A 26,836-nucleotide genomic window follows, 5' to 3' on the forward strand; every position below is an offset into this window, starting at 1 on the left:
TAACATCAGGCGGGATGTGAGCTCGTCCACCCATCTAAGCAATAAAAAAAAACCCGTCGCTTGCGACGAAGGGCTCCACGAGCGAACTAGCCCATAGACACAGCCCACGAGTTTCTCGCCGGATCTTCTCAGTGGGTCGCATTTCCGATCCGGTGGTAGATTCTGCGAAGCAGTTTATGTTTTCATTAGGTATTCTTTTGGAACGAAGTTCCTTATCGCGCGTTGTGAAAGGGGGCTAGACGGAAAAAATTCTTACGAAAATTTGTCACGACACTTTTTAGATCCGTCATTCTGACCAATCAACGTGTAGGCGCTTATCGCGTGACATTGCTCGTATCCGATTGGTCCGCGTAATGAGTACAGTTTCTCGAGATAGCGTTTCAACAATAGTAATTTAGTTCATAGTATTGTTTTTTTTTCTTCATAATGCCGTAATTTATTATTATAACTTTAAAAAAAAATTACAATTCCTTCACTAATTAATCGAAAGGAACTTCGTTCCATCCGGGTGTCCCTTGACACCTCTGAAGTTTTTTATTTTTTATTGTACGAGTATTCCATCTTCGAGCCGATGAATTGCCAATGTTATGTACGCCATTATTGTCACATGTATCAGGCCATAAATTAATTTTCAATGTTAAATGTTTGTGATGTGGCAGTACTTTTTTAAGTAAAAAATATATATATCGACGCTTGAAAGGCAAACGTGACTAAGCGACAATGCGTGAACTTTACAGTAGACTAATTTAAAGTCGAAATATCTGAAAATAAAATTTATTTTAACGAATCTAGCTGTAGTAGAATCTAGCTAGTAGCTGTAGGATTGAAATGATTTTAATAGACCTAGAAATATATTTTTATTGCGCATCGAATATGGTTATTGCCTATCATTTATGTACAAAGCAGTTATTGTCGCTTTTGCCTTTCAAGCGTCGATATATACATAAATAAAATCACTGCTCTTGCTAGGGCTAGCGTTAGAAAATTCTCCCAGGTTGGGCCCGTGGACACACCTACCCGTCCGCGGGTACTTAGAATAGCTCCTTAGGCTACCAACAATTAGATAGGAGAAAAATAATGTAACCCTCGGCTGTGAATGGTGATAAAAAATAAAACATCATTTGTAAGCTCAATAAATCATTAATTACCATTAAAACGATATAACATTAAAATTGATTACGTACATACACTACTTACGGACAAACTTGTAAATATTTCACGAATATAATGTGATTGTGAAAAAACGCCATATTTTTTCTAATTTCTTTTTTTTTTCGATATTCGAAATTCCCTCCAAAATTCACGACTGAGGTTTGTTTAATTTTAATGTTATTACAAATTCACATTAAGTACATATTTATGTTGTATATTTTTGTAATAATCAATAATCCGTCCATAGTTCATGATTGTTGTATTGAAGACTTAGGTAAATTTCATATTTGTTTTTGACTCGGAAGATCTTAACACCAATCGACTTCGCATCCATTTTATTAAGTCTAGTGGGGGAGTTTTTGTCTCGAAAAACTCGTTAAAAAGTGTAAATTTCCAACAGAACAAACTAACAACAAACAAACTTCATCGATGTTTTTTTACTCTAGCAGAGCGATCTGATCTGTGGACTTTTTTAACTTATGAAGAGGCAACCCACGTAGCGAATGTGAAGTCGAACAGTGTGGTAACATTATTTGTATTTATTATCTATGACGGAAAAAGTTTTGAAATTGGCGCAAAACTAAAATTTTCGTAATGATTCGTGTGAACAATAACAAAACAATTAATAAACTCAGAATCGTTGGTACAATCATCTATAAATATAAACAGACAAAAACAAAAATTGAAAAATTTGCTAAAATTCCCTTGAAATCACATCAGAGATTTGTTTTCTTAAATGTATACTCATTCAAAAGTTATGTATGTAAAATTCATTAATTTAATTAAATGTAATAACAAATTACAATTTCAATCACGATTTTAATTTTCATTTACAATTAATGTTATTTGTACATAGAATTAATTTTAAAATACAGATAACCCCCTTAAAATAACACGGTAGATAAATTCCTACAAAGTCCCGTGTTGTGCCAAATCAGAGGATTTTTTCTGAATGAAATATCTCAACTATGCCTGTGTGTATTTTTTTACCTATTATAATGTATACATAAAAAATAAGCAGTAAAATTTCGGTTATTCTCAAATATTGTGTGTTCATAGTGCATAGTTACTGGTGGTAGGACCACTTATTTATTATTATAAGTCCTAAGGTCTTAGTATAGTTACAACGGCTGCCCCACCCTTCAAACCGAAACGCATTACTGCTTCACGGCAGAAATAGGTAGGGTAGTGGCGCCTACTCGTGCGGACTCACAAGAGGTCCTACCACCAGTAAAAATGGGTTATAGGAAGGTTAGCTGCTTTACTTTTATCGATTCACTATACGGGTCACCGCTAGCGCTGAACTTGACGCTTACCAAGGCAAGTGATTTGTTGCCACTGTGAGTAACATTGTCGAGAAATAATTAAAACTACTTTAACGATACCTACCTATATATTGCGTTTTTTTTTTTTTAATAAATTGGAACGAAGTTCGTTATGTCACCGAACAGAGTGTGTAGCTATGAAAAGCGTTACCATAAAACATTAATAGGGTAGTTTTCAAATTTGGGGCCAAAAGCGAGTCATTTGATTTTATTCTCATAACCTTAACGTTACCGTAATTATAAGTCACAGTAAATTCGTTGTCATGACAACAGGCACGTGGTCCTATAACTATATATTCGTGAACACTGTTAAATTAGGAGTTATACATAAAAAACTACCCCAAATCTCATTCGTATCACTGGTCCGAAATTCAAATTCTAACTTGTTTGCTATTTTTCCAATGCGTGTTGAAATTCGGCAATTTTATTTAATCAGTATATACTACAGTAATAAAGGAAAACTAACTGGATATTAGAACATTATTAAAAACAAAAGAAGTACGATTTTTAAGCTTTTAAAAAAGTTCCTATTTAAATTGTCATCCGTGTTGGCGTTATCAAATGCGTAGAATGAAAAACATAAATGAATATTATATAATATTATTAATAAATTAATGATTGACTTAATTGTGATGAAGCATTTTTTTTATTCTGAACACACCTAAACGCAAAAAAAATATGGAAAATTAGACAAAGTTTAAATTCATGAAATCCTTACTTTTTTTGGCGGCCCATTTGAAAACGACTCATTAAAGACAATATTATTTTGCAGTGATTTTTGTGACACTTTCCAATAACCTATGCAACCGAAACATTTCACTATGGATTCAATGTAGCGACTATTTTCACTATATGCAAATGATATTTCATATATTTATAAATAATTGTATAATATATGTATTTATATTCTTAATATATGTATGATTCTAATTCTTTTCTTATCTTAAATCGTAATTTAATTTTTGTTTTTAAAACACTAACTTTTTATTTTATTAATCTGATTAATTACATAATACAAACACAATACAAAAATAATAATAATATAATATTTTATTTTATAATTAAAGTTCCCTTTGCTAATATAATAGTTCCAATTGGGTGTATATAAAATGCCTCTATCTTTATCAATACAATATTAAATATTGTGCATTTTCAAATGTCACTCAAAACTTTGACGCATTCGTAACGTAACAAACGCTGTCATGTCAATAAAAAAAAACCGTTAAAAAAGTAGTCCTAATTATGTCTTAGACTCATGAAAATCGATTTTTTTTTTTCGTTACCATTTATTATAAAATCGAAATCGATTGAAGCAGTGACGCCATTGCTTTTAGATACGTCATTTGCGCGGGCGTGGACCACTGAAACTGTAAGAATAAAGTTTTGAAGCACACATACACACACAAACTCCTGTAAGTACCATTATGGCAGTGTAAAAAGTCATGATAGGACTATAGAAATAGCACCGTTATAACGATCGTTTTAACGTTTATAAGTTAAGGTACGTTTTTGGGGACGCTTTTTTAAGTTCTGCTATTATTTCGTTTTTTTTTCTGGAAGCATTTGTTTCACTTAAGGCACTTTTTTTGGTTTTGGGTTTATTTTTATTTTTTCATAACAACGGTAGACTTGGAAGGGCGTAAGACAATGCCTAAGCCCTGATATGTAGTTTATTTGAATTGGTTAAAAAGACGTCGAGAGGAGAAAAGCTATTCGGTTTAACTGAATATGCAATTACGAAAAGGGCACATGTCGCATATTTTTTGTCAAACACGTTTTTTCATATACATGTAGTTTTGAGGCTTACCCCTACACTCATTTTATAATAAGTCCAGTAATTTTCAATTGCTAATTAACACTAAAATATATCTCAAAAGTTAATATTTTAAATTTTACACTGCTTTAGAAAATAATCAGTTTTTTTTTTTTCATTTCCTGAACATTTTACATTTTCAGAGATGTGGCCTTTTCGAAATTGCATATTCAATTAAAATTTACAACATGGAAAAAAAAATCACAACAAAAAAACGTTCTTTAGCTATTTGAATGAAGTTAATTGAAGTTCAGTTAAATATATCGAACTGTTGATGCTGATACCAAATGTCCTTTCACCCCTCTCTCGCACTAATGACAACTATTATATCAAAATTCGTCTTCAATTTAAACGCAGATTATCCTTAATTCGCGGTCAGACAACGCGATTGACATTGACAAGGTCAACGCATTGCCAGCAAGTTTAAAACGGCAATCGAACAAAGCGACACACAATCTATAGGTCAGTGTTTAGCGTTAACAAATCTTCACCTATGAAATTGTCCTATTAGAAATACTAGCCATTCGTAACGCGATTTAACAGGTTAAGGACTGGTCCCTGTGGGTGGATACTATTACTTTGCCAACCCAAAATTAGCGGCCCCTTGGGACCGCCGTAACTCACCAATTTATTGCTTAGTTGGTTGGACGAGCTCACGGCCCACCTGGTGTTAAGCGGTTACTAGAGCCCATAGACATCTACAACGTAAATTTCGCCAACCACCCTTAATTATGAGTTCTGTATAGTTACAACGGCTGCTCCGCCCTTCAAACCGAAACGCATTACTGCTTCACGGCTGAAATAGGCGCGATGGTGGTGCCCACCCGCGCGGACACACAAGACATCCTAACACCAATAAAATGATTAATAATATTAAATGGCGATTTCGTAGGTAAAGACTTTATATATGTATACTTATACATAATGTTGTGCTGATATTACTGATTTAACGACATATAATTTTGTTCTATTCCGCCTTAAGCGTGCATGCGAACTATTGAGGGTAGTAACAAAAAGTACCATCTTGTATAGGGGACACGTTGATAAAGTGTCCATCTGTAAACAGCGCGTTGTTGTTGGGAGACTCACCGACATAGCGCTAGTGTAGCAAGCGGAAATTATATGAATATAGCAGTTATAAATTGAGTCAATTGTGCCCGGATTGAAAAATTTAATATTTTGATCGTGACTTGGGTGATTAATAATTGTATATAGACATGCTTTAACAAAAACCGACTTCGAATAGCAAAAACAAAAAGATATTCCAAAACAAATTAATATACACTAAAAACAATAATAATCGGATAAATCGGTTGGCGTGATATTGAGTTATTGAGTTATTCATCTATTTGTCGCGCACGTACTTAATGCAAATTTAAGACTTATAAGGTTTTCTCGTGGATATTATTATCAGAACTGGACTAAATTGAAATGGGACCACACGGGAAGCGTCAGCTTTCTAATAAAAAAAGAATCATCAAAATCGATTCACCCAGTCAAAAGCTATGAGGTAACAAACATAAAAAAAACATAGTCGAATTGAGAACTTCCTCTTTTTTTGAATTCGGTTAAAAATATGCAGTATTTAAAATCTAAATTATTTATTTTTATTACTATTAAAGTAAGAATTCATTCATAATTTATTATCCTAATTTTAATAGTTTATGGCGCTATATTTAAAAATCCTTCCACATGCTACAGTGGCGCCACCTTAATTGGTTTTTCTTTCAACGGATACTTTTTAATACACCGAGATAGTGTTTCTTACTTCTACCCTCCATACTACGATCTAAAGTTATATTTTAGTACAATCTTAAAAGACATTTTAATATATGAAAAATTTATCAAAAACATAACGATATTTCTATGAAACTTACCTTAGCGCTAATACGCTATCTAGGCACTTTATCGGGAATTTTTTGGGGCGTTTGATTATATATATATATATGTATGTATATATTTGTAAAAATATGATTATGTACTCTATATCTAAGTCAATAGGGACTATCTTTGAAAGTCGTAGGCCGAAAATTCTAAATGCGATTTTGTTTTTTTTTTACGTCGTTTGGCGTAACGACAATGCCTCTTTTTAGGAAGTCGGTGAATTTTCATTAGCACGCTCCTACTCGTGATATAGGCTCGCAATAGTGATATTACTTACTAAGTACATTAGATGCGACAAAAAACAAATAATATTTAAATAAAAAGACTCTAAAATCTAAACGAATTTGTTGTTAAAGAATTACTATAAGAAATTATCTAAATTACTTTATTAATATACAGTAAAAGCTCCTTATTCGCGATTCCTTCATTCAAGTTTTCACTAGCGACCCTCTTTATATTCACGGCTAAATATTTCTTTATGCGTCGATCTAATTGGTACATCGGTACATACAAATTGATAAAAAGGATTCCAATATGTACGTATCCAACTGAATTAAGCACGTCCTGAAATCGACTAAAAAAACAGTAAAATAGACCTTATTACAATTAGGCCTAAAGTATGTTTTTAATTTGTCACGTAAGGAGCGTATCTATATATTAATACGTGAAGCAAAAACTTTGTATCCCTTTTTACGAAAATTGCGCGGACGGAGGAGTATGAAATTTTCCACGCTTTTAGAGAATACAGAGGAGAAGTGCACAAAGCTAATATTTTTTTTAAATAATGCACATAAGATACATTAAACCAATAAAGAAAACATTACACACACTACATACCGTGTATTTGACGCACACACGCATGTATACTATTTATTGTCAAACTTTTGTACTTGACGTCTGTTGTCAAATTGAGAATAGACTAAATATTGTTTGTCTTTATTAATATTATTTTATAGTGTAGCCTTAGCGAAATATGTGATTATAGTATGTGTACAAACTTACAATTCCAATTAATTATAGTCGAATTTCGACTACTGTGGGACCTCTAGTTCTTTATAATTCTGTATACCATTCCTTGATCAGGTATTTCCATATTTACGGAACATGTATCAAGCGAATAAAGAGCTTTTACTACTAAACGTGTTCAAGTTGAATTGAATAAGGCAGCTTTTACACATAACGCGATCTATAGTTTAGCGTTTGATGTTTTATACGCTTTTATTATCATAATTTTAGCACACGATCCGGTATTTCAAAGCGAAAGTCTCGCTCATTCCTGTAAAGTTCGATAAAAAGCGTCCTTCGTAACTCTAAATACGTTTTCAAAATTATATATTTTGTACGTTGAAATAGGGCGCGCTATATAAACGCTTAAAATAGCAGGTAGCGCGCTACATTTAAATAACGTTATGCTATTTTTTATTTTTTTTTGTTATTATTTTTGGTAATTAAAAATATTAAGTCACTGTAGTTATATTAATAGTATATAAATATTGTTCATAATTTGCATTAGAGGTAATAATGTACGACAACAAAAAATTATTGATATATAAATATATATATGAAGGAGTGAAAAGTCATTTGGTTTGAGCAATACTGTTTGCAACTTTACAGGAGAGCCATTTTTAACGGCCGTCTGGTGTAGTGGTAAGTGACACGGTCACTACACGAGGGGATCGCTGGTTCGAATCCTACCAAGGGAAGACATTTGTGTGATAAATATAAAATGTCTTCTCCAGGGTTATGGATGTATATTAAATATATTATGTATGTGTATAATAAAATCTTACATTTATTTCCGTTTACCTGTTACACAAGTTCTTTACGAACTTATCACGGGACCAGTTAACGTGGCGTGATTGATAGTAAATATTTATTATTATTAATTTTTTTTTTTTATTTGGAAAAAATTTAATAACAAAAAAAAGCGTCTTCTGCTATTTGAACGGAGTAAGCTTAATTGAAGTTCAATCAAAAGCATCGAACTGTTGACGCTGATACCAAATAAAACGGATCTTTAATTACCTAGATAAATGTCACTTAAACCAAACAGTTTTTCATTCCTTAACATATATAAATATATATCTTCATACAATAATTCCGCATCTCTCACCGAGTTACATATAATATATCACGTTCACATAGAATTAGTGTTGTTAAACAATCAAGGCAATTACAACTTTAATGCAACGGCTAAAGAGTCTAAATTCGTTCGACACGAACACTACATCTGTTTTGTTGTATTTGAACAGATTTCTTGATGTTTTCGTTAAGCTCTTCGACTGCGGTGTAGGTCACCGGTGCCCTACGTAAATGCGAGTATTTTAACGTTCTCGATAGCGTAAAAGTTAACTCAAATTTCAATCGTGTTGAAACAGCGCCCCTAGCGGCAAACGTAGGCAAACTTTCCAACTGCATACAAATTCGAGTTAACTTTTACGCTATCGAGAACGTCAAAAAACTCGCATTAATCACACTGAAGTATTTTTTATGATTTTTTTTTATTGCTCAGATGGGTGGACGAGCTCACAGCCCACTTGGTGTTAAGTGGTTACAGGAGCCCATAGACATCTACAACGTAAACGCGCCACCCACCTTGAGATATAAGTTCTATAGATATAAGGTCTCAGTATATGTACGAAGAAAAAGTACAAGTAACAAGTCTGTTGTCGGTTTCTCTCAAAAATTAACAAATTGTATCATATCCCCTTCATCCGCTCATGTCTTCAATTGCTTGAGGGCGCCGCGTAGGTCACCGGTGACCTACACATGAGTCGAAGGGTTAAATACACGTTGATTCAAAATTTAACTCGATCAGGAAGGCAGATATTGCTAATTTATTTTGTTGTCGTATTCTATTTCGGTGTTGCTATGTTTTTTGACGATGGCGGTTCTACTTTTTTAGTAGTTTTTCTTCCTCTTCAGCTGCTTCTTTGTCGAGGAGAGACTTGAAGGTCGAGTTGGTGCGAGGACTCGCCGATGAGGGTACGAACTGGAAAACATAACCATAACGTTAGATTAAGGGTGTCTGTCTGTTGGGTGAAATAGAAATAGGTTCAATAAAAATTCTATTTTTATTTCAATAAAATTAAAATAGAAATTTCGGTAGGCAGCGGCTTGGCTCTGCCCCTGGCATTGCTGAAGTCCACGGGCGACGGTAACCACTCACCATCAGGTGGGCCGTATGCTCATCTGCCTACCAGGGCAATAAAAACATAAAAAAAAAATCTACCATAATTTCGGACCTGTCTGGTTCAAACATGAATATCGCAACTCAGAAAATAGTAATTGTTATTATTTATTTATTAATGGGAAAGTTTGTTTGTCCCAATTGTTTCGTCAAAACTATCGATGAATTGAATGGCATATTAAAAAAAAATTCTGACAGTATTTAAATCAGAAAGTAGGTTAAAAAAAAATCATTCCCAACTATATTGGCACTATCCGTTGATCGCGCGAGCGGAGTCGCGGTTTACAACTAGCTGAGCAATAAAAGAAATTTGAAGTTGAACATTTTTGAAGATTTCTTTCGATGTATCTATTTGAAATGGCGTTAGATGCTTGAGAGGTGAAGTTGTTTTTATTTATTTATTGTCCTTGCAGGAAGACCTGCGTACAGCCCACCTGCTGGTGAGTGGTTACAGTCGCCCATGGACATCAGCGTTGCTAAGGGCGAGCCAAGCCGCTGCCTACCGTTAAGTACTCTCCACAAGCTCTCCTTTGAAGAAGGACGTGTCTTAGCGCTCGGGAAACACTGTTGAGGGGAGCTCATTCCATAGCCGGATGGTACGTGGCCAAAAAGACCTCTGGAAGCGCACTGTGGATAACCGCAGTGGCTCCAGGCAGTATGGATGAACTCTACTCCGATGGTGGGCGGTGCGATGGTAAAAACGAGATGAGGGTATCATCTCGAACAATTCCTCAGAGCACTCCCCATTGAACATACGGTACAAGCGTGTCATCTAACCATCTCGTGCTCACAATTCTATTTAATTAAAATAGTATTTTGTTTTAAATACGATTTTCAATAAGCGATGTTTTATTCCTTCATCCTGAGAGTATTTAAGGGATATACTTCAAATATGAGGGTATATTTTGTTTTGATTTTTATTATTGCTTAGATGGGTGGACGTGTTGACGGTCTACCTGATGTTCAAACCGAAACGCATTACTGCTTCATGGCAGTCATAGGCGGGGTGATGGTATCTACCCGCGCGGACTCACAAGACGTCTTACCACCAGTTCCAAAGAACAAATAAATAGATTAACGTACCAACCGTTTGATTCAAATGTGTTTATCCTTTTTATGGTCCTAGCGGCGTGAAAGAGATAGCATTTTATTTATTTATTTTATATACATCGCACATGCGTTATGTGATCTTTTTTCGACTACCCACATTTTAGATAGAACCCGTGTGTGACAGGTAGCCATAATTTATATATTTATTTAGTTGCACCAAAAAAGTGACCATCAATACCAAACATTGACAAATTGTCGTCAATACGTACATGACAGATGTCACATCAATTATAGGTGCAATCGACAGTGCATTGACAACAAAAACAAAAAATTATATACCTATGTAACTAAAACTTGATTATATTCATTTCTTATGATTAATAAAAAAAATATTTTTATTTTATATGATTACACAAGATATTTGACAGATGCCTGAATCTCGCTTACGAGATTTACGCATATCAAGATATACGCATTATCAAGATAAGCTTGCATATATACAAGTTCCGAACCACAACATTTGGACCGTCTCGGTCTACCGAGCAATATCACTCGCTCGGTGGAAGATCTTCCCTTTGTCGTGAAACATGTCGTATATATGAGGAATTTATTCACAGCTTAGGTCCTTGACGGTTTTTTTGGTCAATTTCGATAAAGGCAACACTAGTATCGATATAAAATCCGTCGATTTCAGATTAGCAGTTGGCTATCGTTCCCAAGAGCATCAGTGGCTGATCATCGTCAGTTCCCACGAATTAACCCATAGACACAGCCCACTGAGTTTCTCGCCGGATCATCTCAGTGGGTCGCGTTTCCGATCCGGTGGTAGATTCTGCGAAGCACTGCTCTTGCTAGGGCCAGTGTTATCAACGCTCCGGCTTGAGCCCCGTGATCTTACCTACACGTTAGGGCAAAGCTGAAATAGCCTCCCAAGGCTATCAGCATAGTTAAAAAAATCGTCAGATCGATGCCTCTTTGGAGGCTTAACGACAAAGGGAAGATCTTCCACCGAGCGGGTGATATTAGCTCGGTAGACCGACGGTCCGAATGTTGTTGTTCGGAACTTGTATATATGCGCTTTATCTTGAAAATGTCGTAAGCGAGATTCAGGCATCTGTCAATTATCTTGCGTTGTATGATGGCTACGCGCCACACTTCCAATGAACACTACGCTAACTCCAAATTCGTAGGTTTACAGGAGGAGCGTTTAAACGAAAAAAAAGTTGATAAAATCTTTATTATTGCAGATATATTTATGGGTTTTTTCTTGTGTAACTAGCTGATTTACTCTTGCTTCGAACTACATCAATAATGATTAGTAATACTTTTAAAATAGTGAAGCGATATGCGTGAAGAACGAAAATTTAAAAATTTTGAGTTAGAGTAGTGTTCATTGGAGGCATCAACTGATGCACTTCTACTGCTCCTCATTTCACTGACTTGGCTGTCTGGTCCGCGACCCTTTGCGCCTTCAATCGGAAACGTAGAAAAAGTTTAGATTATACTCAAAACGTGACAAGTCGATGCGTACCTGTGATTTGGGCGACTCCTCGTTCTCCCGGACCTCCTCGATCCTGTCGCCTTCGCGAAGTAACTGCGAATAGAAACGTAACGACATTAGTACCGACCTCTGTGCTTACGAAGCTTTCGCTGCGAACAGACGAGAAGCTCAGAAAAATGTGACGTCATAATGATTTTACGACCGCGTGCGAAAGAGATAGCGATACATTCCACTGCCTCGGCGGAGTAACAGCGGCCCAATACATGTCATTTCGGATCCTCCCGATCCACTAACGGTGCTTTTAGGTACTACAAGCACCGGTCATCGTTCTTAATAGAGTAAATTAACCCACAGACACAGCCCACTGAGTTTCTCGCCGAATCTTCTCAGTGGTCGCGTTTCCGATCCGATGGTAGATTCTGCGAAGCACTGCTCTTGTTAGGGTCAATGTTAGCAACACTCCTGGTTTGAGCCCCGTGAGCTAACCTACTACTCGCCCGGTTACGCTGACATAGCCTCTCAAGGCTATCAGCTGAGGCAAAAAAAAAAGTGTTCAATTCACACGTGGTAGAAGTGAAACCTTCAAAAATTAAAATACAATTATCCTAAATGTCTAAGTATGTGTAAAATTTTGTCATTAGTAAATAATAATTGTAAATCATCTTGAATAGTATGAGGTAGCGCCTGTGAATCTCTGTGAATTGATGTTTTAACTTCACGTACAATCCTAAATTAAAATTCGCTACAAGAGGTTTCATACACATGTTAGTATTAAAAAATGTCATAGATGGCGATGTATTAAAAAAACGCTACACTGAGAACGTCTAATGTGTTCTATCTCGCTCTCTCGCCGGCTGAATCCTATACATTTATGTGTTTGTGTCTCTATGGACTTATTTTTTCGTTTCATCGAGTTTAAAATCACAACGATACTAAAGAAGTTTCAGTTCAAATATATTTAGATATATATATATCCTGAGCATCACTCACCTTATCCACTTCTGGTTCGATCTGCTCATTAGTGCCGCCCTTGTTGAGCACCCCCTTCTCCATGAGCGTGGCGCGTTTAGCCGCTAAGTACATTGACCTGTGCGAACGAGAACAGATTACAATGCGGGCCGGGTAAGGGTCATCGCACTTTGCCCCTTGATTGCGTTACATTGCGCGTTCTGTTCATTAATTATCGAATGAACTAGCTTATTGTTCTTCTGGTGTGAAATTGGAGACAACACGAGCTCACACGTGGATTATTTGAGACTTCGGGATCGCGTTTCAAGGTTGAGTCGTCTGTCTAACATTTGAAGAGTTCTTTTTCGCTTAAATGGGTGGACCAGCTCACAGCCCACCTGGTGTTAAATGGTTACTGGAGCTAATAGACATCTACAGTGTAAATGTCGCTATCTACCTTGAGATATGAGTTCTAAGATCTCAGTTACAACGGCTGCCCCACCCTTCAAGCCGAAACGCATTACTGCTTCACGGCAGAAATAGGCAGGGTGGTGGTACCTACCCGCGCGGACTCACAAGAGGTCCTACCACTAGTAATAACGCAAATCATAATTTTGCGGGTATTTGATTTTTATTACACCGTTATGTTATTCCTTCACCGTGGAAGTCAATGGTTCTGGTGGTGGTTCTCCGATGCTTACCGTTTGATGGTGAGGTAGTATAGTTCAGCGATGGCCTTGACTGAGTAGTCAGGTACGAAGGTGTGGCGCAGCATCGAGTCCATGTTGAGGTTCTGCAGGGAGCCGAGGGTCGATGGTGCAGGAGCCTCCGCTGGAAGGATATTCGAACCTTGAGGTCGCTAATTGAGCATGTTGAAGGTCACCTTTACTACACACTAGCGGCTCGCTCCGGCTTCGCACGGGTCATTAACAAAAATTTCAAAATACTAGTGGTCCCGCAGTAGTCGAAATTCGACTATAATTAATTGAATTTATAAGCTTGAACATTATTATGGTTATTTTGTCAAAGACTATTATACTTCTACAATCACAGATTTCGCCAAGACTACACTATAGACAAATAATATTAAAGATAAACAATGTTAACCTATTTTCAATTTGACGACATTTTGTGACAAACTAAAGTTTGACAATAAACAAAGAGTATTATACATATGTGTGTGTGTGTGTCAAATACATGGCAGTGTGTGTAATGTTTTCTTTATTGATTTAATGTATCTTTTACATTATTGAAAAAACATATTAGCTTTGTGCACTCCTTCTCTATATTCTCTATAAGTGTGGGAAATTTCATACTCCTCCGTCCGCGCAATTTCGTAAAAAGGGGTACAAAGTTTTTGTTTCACGTATTAATATGGTTACGCCGGTAAGAGTAACGCCATCTATCGTCGAATAGTCAAATGAATACCGAAGGACCTAGTAGCACCTAGAACGCTCGAGAAATACAACGCCATCTATTGTCAGATAGCGGAAACACAATACTCTAGATTTTTGGAATATTCTCGATAATTCTAGGGATGTGGTATCGGCTATAAAAGCGTCGCAGGGATGACAAGCAGTTAGTTAGTAATCGGAACTACTCGCTGTTTCGCAGCGAACGGATCACCTGAAGCGAAGTGGAAGAAGCGAATTGAGAATTTTAAAGTGTTTGTGAAGTGTTTTAAGTGTTCTAAGCGTTGAATACAGTGTTAACTTGTAATTCGGTAGATTTTTATGTTTTCCGAGCCCCAGTGCGTATTTACGCGTTAGAATTATTTACGTTCTTCTTGCCATTTTAATGAAGTATTCACATGGATGGATTCCTCACCTAGTCCCACGTTCTGGGTCAGAGCTTGCACTCCGAAGTACGTGAAGGGTCCAGCTTCGAAAACCAGGTTCTCCCTTCCGACGGTGACCTCCACGCGACCTTCCAGGATCAACACGAAATAATCCACCTATTGACAGACAGACGATTGATATAGTTAAATACGCGATCAATAATTGAAGCCGTCGTGGCCTAAAGGATAAGACGTCCGGTGCATTCGTATGTAGCGATGCACCGGTGTTCGAATCTTGCAGGCAATTTTTCTAATGTAATACTCGTACTCAACAAATGTTCACGATTGACTTCCACGGTGAAGAAATTGCGTTTCGGTTTGAAGAGTGGGGCAGCCGTTGTAACTATACTGAGGACCTCACAACTTATGTTTCAAGGTGGGTGGCGGCATTTACGTTGTAGATGTCTATAAACTCCAGTAACCACTTAACATCAGGTGGGCCGTATGTTCATCCGCCTATGTAAGCAATAGAGGACCTTGACTGGTAGAGCGTCTTGTACCACCGCCCTGCCTAATTTAGATGTAGAACTGAGATTTAGGGACTCACGCCTTAAGATGGGCGGTCGCATTTACATTGCTGATGTCTATGGGCTCCAATAGCCACTTATCAGGTGAGCCATGAGCTTCATTCATATTAAGTAATAATAGAACTTGACTTCTTGACCCCCCCCCCAACCAGTACGTACCGGCTTCCCCTCCTGATAAACGAAGCGTTTGATGTCGTTCTTATCCTCATCTCCCTTCAGCTTGATGTGCTGTATGACGTCTTGCTTCAGCAGTCGACGGAGAACTGTCTCTGAGATCATCTCAGGACGGAATGGGTCCACGCCTGGGAACACAACGAGAGAGATCAGACAGATAGGTAATGCTCATTTTAACAGTACATTATAGGTCATGTCTCATCACTGGGCTGCGGTGTAAAGAGAGATCAGACAGATAGGTAATGCTCATTTTAACAGTACATTATAGGTCATGTCTCATCACTGGGCTGCGGTGTAAAGAGAGATCAGACAGATAGGTAATTCTCATTTTAAGAGTACATTGTAGGTCAAGGCTCATCGCTGGGCTGTGGTCTAGAGAGAGATCAGACAGAAAGGTAATGCTCATTTTAAGAGTACATTATAGGTCATGTCTCACCACTGGCCAGTGGTCTACTGAGAGATCAAACAGATAGGTAATGCTCATTTTAAGGGTACATTGTAGGTCAAGGCTCATCGTTGGGCTGTGGTCAGATACTCACTCGTGCTCAAGAACTGGAAGGTGGCTAGCACCTGCTGCGGGGATACGTGGACGCGCTGGTGCTCCTGGTGACCCATGAAAGCTCCTATATCTTGGAACTTGTTGACTGGCCGGGTCAAGCGCTTCTTGGTGCGGTTGTCGCCTGTAAACATGGAGAGGATAAAATTGGTTACTTTTATGTCTTCCAGAATGTCAATGTCCAAGCCAAAGCCAGTGGCTAGTCGCCGGCAAATAATTCTTTGCTGGTGTTGCCATGTTTAGAGAGTGATAGATAGATTAGAGTTACTGGTGGTAGGACCTCTTGTGAGGTGCCCCTCTTGTGAGGACCCCGCCTATTTCTGCCGTGAAGCAGTAATGCGTTTCGGTTTGAAGGGTGGGGCAGCCGTTGTAACTATACTTGAGACCTTAGATCTCAAGATGGGTGGCGCATTTACGTTGTGGATGTCTATGGGCTCAAGCAACCACTTAACACCAGGTGGGCTGTGAGCTCGTCCACCCACCTAAGCAATAAAAAAAAATAAGAGAAAACGGTAAGAAAGGGAAAAGAGAATGACAGAGAAAAGGAAGATGGCGGACACGATTGTAAATGACCAAGGCGTAAAAAAGTTTCAATTATATTTTTTATTATTATAATAAAGAAGATTTTGGAAAAGAAGACTGCAGGAGTGGAATAATTTTATTTTTACGTGCCAGGCTCCCGATTCTACGTTTTGCAGTGATTCCTCGCAGCCATTATTGGAATCATTAGTGATCAAACCACGAACGGTGCTCAGAGGCCGCGCGACCAGACCTGGAAACCGGTACTTACTAAAGACATCGGTCTCATCCACGATCTCTGCTTGGATCATCTCCTCGATGACGTCTTCCAAAGTCAGTAGGCCTACTGTCTCGTATATGGGATCCCCATCGCCTTCCTCGATGCGCTGAACGAACGCCATGTGACCTTTGTGCCCTGAAAAGATATAGAGGTTTTAACAAGGGGTAATTTACAGGTGTTTCAGCTTAAGGCGTCCCAGATGCTCACGAGCGAATCCCCTGAAGAATGAGTATAATTTAATGTTTTTTATTTATTTAATGTATTTTTTATGTACATATCACTTAAAAAAAATATTAACATTCTGCACTCCTTCTCTATATTCTCTATAATTGTGGTTAATTTCATACTTCTCCGTTCGCGCAATTTTCATAAAAATGTGTACAAAGTTTTTGCTTCACGTATTAGGTAATTTAAAGATAAAAAGAGCACAAATTTTATTTCGATACGATTGCAATAAACATAAATTACGTATATACATATATATAAAATAAACACATCAGCATGTCTGTCTGGCTACGTGCCGTCATCGAGACATTAAATCATGGTGAAACCACACGTGATGGCGAAAATGAATATCGATTATTATTTATATACAATAGTTCTAAGAAGTTGGGCGTCGGCCATTTTGATTCTGTATTATGAAATGCGATTTATTCGCTTAGTGAAGGCGATCGTTTTTAGCTGACCGGTTCTCGAGTGGAGACCAGGCCGGTTGGAGCTGAAGGAATTAGGAGGATCGAGTTCGGTGATGTGAATTTGGAGAGACCTACGCTCAGTGGTGGACCACTATATAATGACGCACTTAACCCAAAAGCCCTCAGAATGTGGTCAGCTCCAGGCGATACTCTGTGAGACCGATACAGTAACCTCGGTGTTTTCAATCTAGAATTGTTTGAATCTAGCATATCTCGACCAGCTGACGTCCAAGACTAATCTATTTTAATGAATAGTTTTTTTATTGCTTTGATGGGTGGACGAGCTCACAGCCCACCCGGTGTTAAGTGGTTACTGGAGCCCATAGACATCTACAACGTAAATGCGCCACCCACCTTGAGATATAAGTTCTAAGGTCTCACTATAGTTACAACGGCTGCCACACCCTTTAAACCCGCATTGCTGCTTCATAGCAGAAATAGGCAGGGTGTTGGGACCTATCCGTGAGGACTCACAAGAGGTCCTACCACCAATACTAAATAGTTAAATAGTTCTGTGAGGGGTCAAATATCGCGTGTAATAAGTGAATGAATGAGTGAGTGATAGAATGAATGAATGAATGAATGAATAAAGTATTTACAAATAAGTAAATAACAGGAAACGAAGCCACATCACACACTATCACCTGGGTCTGAACTGGAATTTCCTGGAATAAGGAAACCAGATACTGATATGCATACTTTAAATACGTTTAAGAGATTCTCCTGGTTTTCCAAATTCATTCCCTGACCTGGGATTCGAGGCAAGAATTCATAGTAGATTACTTCAGGACCTCTTCAAAATGACCTTGGTTGGTAATCGGGCAAATACGGCAATAGCTAACAAGGCCTAAAACATTGCAATATCCTCTTACGAAACTCTTGCCCGGATTTAGGGAAACGAAAAAAAGAATTCTGAAGGATCGTATTCCTCGTCCAGTTCATTGAAAGTCGAGGTCTTTATCGGGAAGACCAATCTATCAACGGCCTTAACCAAAGCCAGAGTCTGGGCATGACCTTGTTTTTATTTTTCGTCCAGGCGACCGAGCCTTTTGTGAGGTTTCCTCGCCTTATTCCACGCGGGGTATTTATGCCTCGACGCGACCTTGAGGTCTGACCTCGTTTTTAGATCAGACGCAAGTTATTTGGCAGCGGGTGTTAGTTTTTTCCGACATTCTCCAGTCTGGCGCGGATGTGGGTCGCTCCGAAGGTGTCGCGTTATGTACACAAATAGACCGCAGTTAAGAGATGAGCGCATTTCGGTGACATTCGTTATTTGCGGAGGCGATACGCCGTGCAGTGTGGGACGCGGTTTTGATACCCGTCAAAAAATTAAATAACAAAAACATCACTACATAGTATTAAACAAAGTCGCTTTCTCTGTCACTATATCCTTATCTATAATCTGTATATTAATTAATACGTAAAGCAAAAACTTTGTATCCCTTTTTACGAAAATTGCGCGGACGGAGGAGTATGAAATTTTCCACACTTATAGAGAATATAAAGAAGAAGTGCACAATGCTAATTTTTTTTTAAATAATGCGTAAAAGATACATTAAATCAATAAAGAAAACATTACACACACTATATACCGTGTATTTGATGCACACACGCATGCATACTATTTATTGTCAAACTTTTGTTCTTGACGTCTGTTGTCAAACTGAGAATAGAATATGGTTTGTCTTTATTAATATTTTTTTTATAGTGTAGCCTTGGCAAAATTTGTGATTATAGAATTATAAAATACAATCATAATAGTGTACAAACTTACAATTCCAATTAATTATAGTCGAATTTCGACTACTGCGGGACCTCTAGTGTATGCTTAAATCTTTAAAACTACGCAACGGATTTTGATGCGGTTTTTTTTGGAGTTTACTCCTTAAGAATCGATTTACATATATAGGCCCGGGGTATGAAAATTATGGGGACCAAAATCGTACTAGCATGTCACACGAAATGCGTTATGCGCCTGATTGGCTCCTGATTGCGTGATGCGTGCGCGCGCCAATCAGGAGCCAACGCGCGGCCGCGTTATCGCAGGTGACGCCGGGCTGCTGCGCCGGCAGTCCGCCACAAAGCCTCGTACTGATCGCGCGTTTCTCTCATTATTGTATTTTCATATATTTGTTAGTCGTTTGTTTTGTGTCTCGTTAATTTGTTAATAATCTGTAGTGTATCGTGTTGTCGTAATATAGAACTATTTCTCGTATTGTTTCGTTTAATTTTTTATATCCAGTACACTCCAGTCGTGCGTCGGAGCGGACACACACACTTTTTTAATAGATAGAGTGATTGAACAGGAAGGTTTATGTGTATAATAACATCCATTAAATAGTGGAGAAATCAATAATAAATTAGTTTCCGAAGCGAAGCGAGGGTGAGTCACTAGTTATATTATAAGTAATTGGGAACAAATCACGCACGGTCGTAGGGCTTAGATGGGTGTACGAGCATGAGCTCGTACACCCATCTAAGCCCTACTAAGGTAAAAAATTAAAATAAAACCATACTAAGGCCAACCTGGTGTTAAGTGGTTACTGGAGCCCATAGACATCGACAATGCCGCCACCCACCTTGAGATATGGGTTCTAAGGTTTCAGTATAGTTACTACGGCTGCCCCGCCCTTCAAACCGGGAAATGGGGGGAAAAGGCGTACCTACCCGCGCGGACTTACAAGACGTCTTACCACCAGTAAATTAGTGTTCTCCATGTTATGGGTACCAGAAACTGATAAACATACTTATATACGTTCAAATATATACATATATAGATAATAAACGCCCAGACGAAGAGCAAACGAATCTGTTCATCACACGATTGTTTGCGCGATGTGGGAATCGAACCGACGACCCTCGGCGCAATCAAAACTACTTAAAACATAATTCTTCTATCCGTGTGTATTTTATTGAACTGATTCTAAACGGGTGGATCGATTTTGATGACTTTTCAAGCCACTGAGTTTCTCGCCGGATCTTCTCAGTGGGTCGCGTTTCCGATCCGGCGGTAGATTCTGTAAAGCACGGCTCTTGCTAGGGCTAGTGTTAGCAAAAATCCCGGTTTGAGCCCCGCGAGCTCACCTACTAATTCGGTGAATCTAGAATAACCCCTCGAGATTACTAGAATACGTAGGAGAAAAGATGTTTGTGTGTGCCTGCGTGCATGCGTACATGCGTGCGTGCGTGTGTGTGTGCGTGTGTGTGTGTGTGTTCCAACGAATTCGAGAATGTTCTACAGTCACAATAAAATATTCTTAAACACCCATAAGTGAGTGAATCCTAATTCGGGCTATTATTAATACTAGTGGTCGGTCACCCAGTAGTCGAAATTCGACAATAATTAAATTTGAACATTATGATGGTTCTATTGTAAGACTATTTATTATACTTCTATAATCACAGTTTTCGATAAGACTTCAATATAGATAAATAATTCTAAGGACACACGATATTAATCTATTCTCAATTTGACCACAGACTTTAAGCAATAAGAAAAGTTTTTAACAATAAACAACGAGTATATCATATGCGTGTGAGTGTCCAATACATGGTAGGTTGTGTAATGTTTTTTTAATCGATTTAATGTATTTTTTATGCATAATTTAAAAAAAATATTAACATTCTGCACTCCTTCTCTATATTCTCTGTAGGCGTGGGAAATTACATACTCCTCGGTCCGCGCAATTTTCATAAAAAGGGGTACAAAGTTTTTGCTACACGTGTTAATATATAGATATTTATACTGACAGCCCTATTGATCTGTGAGAGGTCACTCGATCTCTTACCTTCTTTGAACTGCTTCAGCATGACATCCAAGGTGACGTCTTCGAAGACGAAGTTGCAAGGGTTCTGGTAGTACTGGCAGAGGGTCCTCAGAGGCGTGTTGTCATCGGGGTCGACAAAGGCGAGGTCCTTGATGAAGAGCACCGTCACGATGTTCCCGCGGTGACCCTCGTACACCGGGATGCGGGAGTAGCCTGGCGAGATCGTATTCTTTATTGCTTAGACAACAGAAGCCAGGGGCCCGTGGACATCAGCAACGTTAATTCACCTTGAGACATGAGCTTTGAATTGCCCACAATAGTTTGTTTCCCGAGCTCTATGACATGTCCTTCTTCAAAAAAGGCTTGTGGAGAGTATTAAGCGGTAGGCAGCGGCTTGGCTCTGCCCCTGGTATTGCTGAAGTCCTTGGGCGACGGTAACCACTCACCATCAGTGGTAACAGATATCGGCTTAATTACTTCAGTAAACCGCGTAGGGCACCGGTGACCTACACGGCAGTCGAAGGGTTATCTATCTATTGAAAAAGGAATCCAGATCAGGATAAAGGTCTTACCAGATTTGACGATTTCGGACATGGTCTCGAAGTCTAGGACGCTATTGATCGGCAGCATGAAGCAGTCCTTGAGCTTCGTCATCACGTCTTTGACGGTCTTCTTGCGAAGATCCAGGGCGCCGGAGATGATGTTCACCTCCTCTTTGTCCAAATCGTTAACGTGGTTCGTGACCTAGAGCCAAATGTAAGGGTATATCAAACGCACGACACAAATATGCGAATCGCTATGACGATACTTGGTTTTAGGGCCGCTTTTCTTATTGTTAACTCCTCCTGTATTTACTGAGATAGATACTGGAACCGGTTCAGAGAGCATGGAGGTTGGTGTGTCCGAAAAAAAAAAGATGCGGCGGAGCTTTAGGGTGAGTCAAACGGTGGTAGGACATCTTGTAAGTCCGTGATTCGTGACCTAGAGCCAAATACGAGTGTATATCAAACGCACCACATGAATATGCGAATCGCTATGACGATACTTGGTTTTGGGGCGCTTTTCTTATTGGTAGCTTCTGCTGTATCTACTGAGATAGATACTGGAACCAGTTCGGAGAGCATGGAGGTTGGTGTGTCCGAAAAACAAAGATGCGGCGGAGCTTTTGGGTGAGCTAAATGGTGGTAGGACATCTTATGAGTACGCACGGGTAGGTGCCACCACCCTGCCTAGTTCTGCCATGAAGCAGTTATGCGTTTCGGTTCGAAGGGCGGAGCAGTCGTTGTAACTATACTTGAAACCTTAGAACTTATATCTCAAGGTGGGTGGCGCATTTACGCTGTGGATGTCTATGGGCTCCAGTAATCACTTAACACCAGGGGGCTGTGAGCTCGTCCATCAATCTAAGCAATAAAAAAACACATATCGCCTTCATTCACTCATATCTTCAAATAGTAAGCACCGCCCTTTTTTCTCCCCCTACCTATTCATTGGTAGTAGGAGTATTCCGACAACGCGCGGACGGGTAGGTGAGCTCACGATCTCAGCCTAATAGAATTGCTAACACTGGTCCTATCAGGAGCAGTGCTTCGTTGCCGAAATCGCGACCCAATGAGAAGATCCAGTGAGAATCTGTCTTGTGTCTATGGGCTAATACCGTCCAACGAACCACAGGGTACCGTCTAAAACAGTGGCCGTCACACTTTTCTGGTCAAGGGCCACATAGAACAATGTGTATCACTGCGGGCCACACATTTTTGGACTGCTTAGTTGACCACCAGCCAATTAACATATTCAATATTGTTGATGAATGAATTGAATATTTGACAATTAAAATTTCACCAATCACTTATGTCCATTTTCTGGCCGGAATAAATGAAAGTGACAGACGACTTAGTTAGCTTTAGCGCGTTTTATTGGGAATTAAGCCCAATATCTACTAAAATTGTTATCTCTGCCGCGGGCCGCAGAAATATCGTCCAGGGGCCGCAGTTTCCCATCCAATAATACAGTGCCCGATTCCTTCGCCAGCCACTAAAGCGGCAGAATGGCAAGCAAATACTAGGAAGCCAATAAAGAAAACCAGATAGATGATCTAACAAGAAGCCTGTACCTTTTCTTCTCACTGAAGGCTGTGAACACGTATGATGATGAATCGAGAACTCACCCTGACTAGTTCCTTTAGTCTTTCCCTGTTGTAATGAGTGCCGATTTCTTCGCCCAGGAAGTAGTCCAGGAGTTTGCTGGTCGGCCAGGCGAGTGGAGCGCAGATACCCATGACGATCTACGGGAGAGTTCCAACAACGTTACCCATATAGCATTTTCGTAATCGCTGGGTTATTCCAGCTACCAGCGGTTTTATAGGAGAACATTATATTATTTATTATATATATTATATTTAGGATGATGTTGTCACTGCCGCGCTTTTGTAGTGCATCCACAATGTTTGCGACATCTCACACCGATGACTTCTTTGCAATAATGCGGAAGAGAAGTGCATCGTTATTGCGTCGAGTTCGTGACAGTGGCAACAGTCTTTTGAGAATCATATCGAGCAAGATCGAGGGACTGCTGATCAATAATAGCCTTTGCAGTAGGCACTTGGAAGGAGAAAAAAAATAAAATAAAAAATGTAATGGTTTAAAATGTATATATATAATGAGAGTTATGTGTTAGATTTTTTAAGTCACTAACATAGATATAAGTAATTACTACTAACAAAATGTTATGGTTTTAAAAAACAAAACTGAAATAAAGAATTAATAATAATAATAATAATAATTATATCCGCCTAAATAATTCCGCCTACCACTTGCTTAAATGGTAATAAATAGTTATGACACAGCCGACCTCGCGTGAGTCCGCACGGGTAGGTACCACCACCCTGCCTATTTCTGCCGTGAAGCAGTAATGCGTTTCGGTTTGAAGGGCGGGGCAGCCGTTGTAACTATACTTGAGACCTTAGAACTTATATCTCAAGGTGGGTGGCAGCATTTACGGTGAAGATGTCTATGGGCTCTGGTAACTACTTAACACCAGGTGGGCTGTGAGCTCGTCCACCCATCGAAGCAATAAAAAATTATGTCTAAGGATTCCGGTAACCACGTCACACTAAGTGTACCGTCACTTCGTTCACTAGCATAGGCAATGAAAAATTATTATTTTATTGTCCTTGCAGGCATACGAGCATACCACCAGGTGGGCCATACGGCTATACGACAGGGCCATACGGCCCACCTGGTGGTAAATGGTCACCGTAGCTCATGGACGTCAGTAATGCCAGGGGCAAGCCGCCGCCTACCGTTAAGGACTCTCCGCAAGCCTCGTTTGAAGAGGGACATGTCATAGCGCTCGGAAAACACCGCGGAGGGGAGTTCATTCCAAAGCCGTGGCAAAAAAGATATTTCGAAGCGTACTGTCGATAGTTTACCAAGTTCTACTAAATAAAACTACGCACCTTCATGATCCAGATACTCTTCGCTCCGATCAGCAGGCCGTGTCTAGCGCAGATGGCTTGCGGCGTTATCTCGGCTATGAACACGATCGCCAAGGTCGAACCGATGACCGCCACCAGCCCAGACGTCAGATCGTCCAGGATGACCGTAAATGTGCTGTTCACGGCCACGTTACTGAGCAGGATCGTGCAGAGGAGATAGTTCCCGTGGGCCCTGACCGGCATAATGGCTCTCGCGTACTTCCTCTCTTTCTCTGTGCCCGTGTTCGCGATGATCTTCAATTCGGTGCGGTCCAACGCCATCAGACCGAGATTCAGACCGGAGAAGAGCGAGGCCAATACCAGCAGTATCACAATTAGGATCAGCGAGGCCCACAGCGGTAGGAGTTTGTTGTGTGTGGCCAAAACCTTCCATTTCTCTGGGCCTTGGTGAACGAACGAGTCTTGGGGCGAATTCTTCGCGCAGATGTAGAAGATGTAGTCTTCTAGAGGTGGGGGGGCTATCAGTCTGAATAGAGCTGACTCTTCGTCGGCGTTTTCAGCCTGTGGAGAAAATTTTGGGTCAACGGACTTAAATGACCTAGTTCCTAGTTCTTATTCTTTCTAGTTGATAAGTCAGATGCACCAGCTCACGGCCTGTCTAGCGTTGAGTGGTTATCTTGAGACACGAGTCCTATGATACCGTTTTTAGAGTACAACGGCTGCCCCACCCTGTAAGCCGAAACGCATTACTGCTTCACGGCATAAATATGCAGGGCGGTGGTACCTACCCGTGCGGGCTTAGACGCGCTACCACTAGTAAAAATTAAACCTCCTTTTAGAGTTCAATCTAGTCCGTGATTAAGGCGACTGTGAAGCTCTCAAAAAGGCGGAAATACAATAATGACAATAACGAATCTTTATATAAAATCGCTAAAGCCACTGTATGTGTCGTGAGAACCAAATAAGAAAGAAAATACCTTAGCTCGTTGGTTAGGAAAGGGGATAGTGCATACGAAACCTAACTTTCAACCTATGTTTACAGGAGCCCACTGACCTCAAACACGACTCCCAATCATTTTGAAGTGGTCGTGGCCTAAAGGATAAGACATCCGATGCATACATGGTGAGCGATGCACCGGTGTCCGAATCTCAGGGGGGTACCTATTTGAGGTTCGGCCCCCGGCCCGAAAAAAAAGAAAAAAAAAAGGGGGGGGTACCTATTTTTCTAATGAAATACGTACTCAACAGTTGTTCGTGATTGACTTCCACGGTGAAGGAATAACACCGTGTAATAAAAATCAAACCAGCAAAATTATAATTTGCGTAATTACGAGTGGTAGGACCTCTTGTGAGTCCGCACGGGTCTGTCTATGGTAATCGGGTCGGTAAATGTCTATGGGCTCCAGTAACCACTTAACACCAGGTGGACAATGAGCTCGTGCACGCATCTAAGCAATAAAAAAAAAACCACCTTATATTCCCCTTTCAGTAGATGGTCGCAGGGTTTCATGTAGTCATCTGGGTTATGGGTGAATGCAATTATCGTGTTATTTGTGAAGTCCTTTCCGAATAGCCTCATGGTGAACTCAGTTTCCCGTAGCACCGACGGCACCATGTCATCGACGATCTTCGGTTTCTCCGCAAGCTCCACCCTCAAACCCAACAGCTTCGGCACGATCGTGTTGTTCACCATCATCTGACGTTTCTGTCGGCTCAACTCGGCCGGGTATTCGAACAGATCCTCCCCCTCCAAAAATTCCGGGTATGAGTCTTCGGAGACCTCATTCTCCGCGTCTCTGTGGATTATCAAAAGTATCTTTAAATTAATATGTTAAGCAAAAACTTTATTTGATTTTTTTTAATGAAAATTGCACGGACGGAGGAGTATGAAATTACCCACACTTATAGAGAATATAGAGAAGGAGGGCAGAATGTTAATCTTTTTTTTTAATTATGCGTAAATAATACATTAAATCAATAAAAAATAATAATACACACACTACCATATATTTGACACAACACAACACACATATGTCATATAGTGTGTTTATTGTCAAACTTTTGTTATTGTATAAAGTCTGTGGTCAAATTGTTTGTTTCTAATATTATTTGTCTATGGTGTAGTCATGGCGAAATCTGTGATTATAGAAGTATAATAATAGTCTTTGACAATAGAACCATA

At 39.4% G+C, this 26,836-nt stretch overlaps 1 protein-coding gene across 1 annotated transcript in view; it reads right to left on the reverse strand.

Annotated features, from left to right (window-relative positions):
- Positions 1–1,120: 1,120 nt before the first annotated feature.
- LOC101740641 (unextended protein) overlaps positions 1,121–26,836 on the reverse strand; it is a 57,819-nt gene continuing 32,103 nt past the window's right edge. Inside the window, exons 2-14 of the mRNA XM_004927288.5 lie at positions 26,126–26,450; positions 24,676–25,215; positions 23,386–23,502; positions 21,791–21,962; positions 21,240–21,431; positions 16,748–16,891; positions 15,941–16,081; positions 15,387–15,529; positions 14,691–14,817; positions 13,565–13,694; positions 12,906–13,002; positions 11,946–12,008; positions 1,121–9,166 (exon numbers count right to left, since the gene is read on the reverse strand). Coding sequence (XP_004927345.2) covers positions 9,068–9,166; positions 11,946–12,008; positions 12,906–13,002; positions 13,565–13,694; positions 14,691–14,817; positions 15,387–15,529; positions 15,941–16,081; positions 16,748–16,891; positions 21,240–21,431; positions 21,791–21,962; positions 23,386–23,502; positions 24,676–25,215; positions 26,126–26,450 — 2,290 coding nt within the window. The 3' untranslated portion in view covers positions 1,121–9,067. The remainder of the gene's footprint in view (positions 9,167–11,945; positions 12,009–12,905; positions 13,003–13,564; positions 13,695–14,690; positions 14,818–15,386; positions 15,530–15,940; positions 16,082–16,747; positions 16,892–21,239; positions 21,432–21,790; positions 21,963–23,385; positions 23,503–24,675; positions 25,216–26,125; positions 26,451–26,836) is intronic.

Source organism: Bombyx mori, chromosome 24 (genome assembly GCF_030269925.1).
Source record: "Bombyx mori chromosome 24, ASM3026992v2".
NCBI lineage: Eukaryota > Metazoa > Arthropoda > Insecta > Lepidoptera > Bombycidae > Bombyx > Bombyx mori.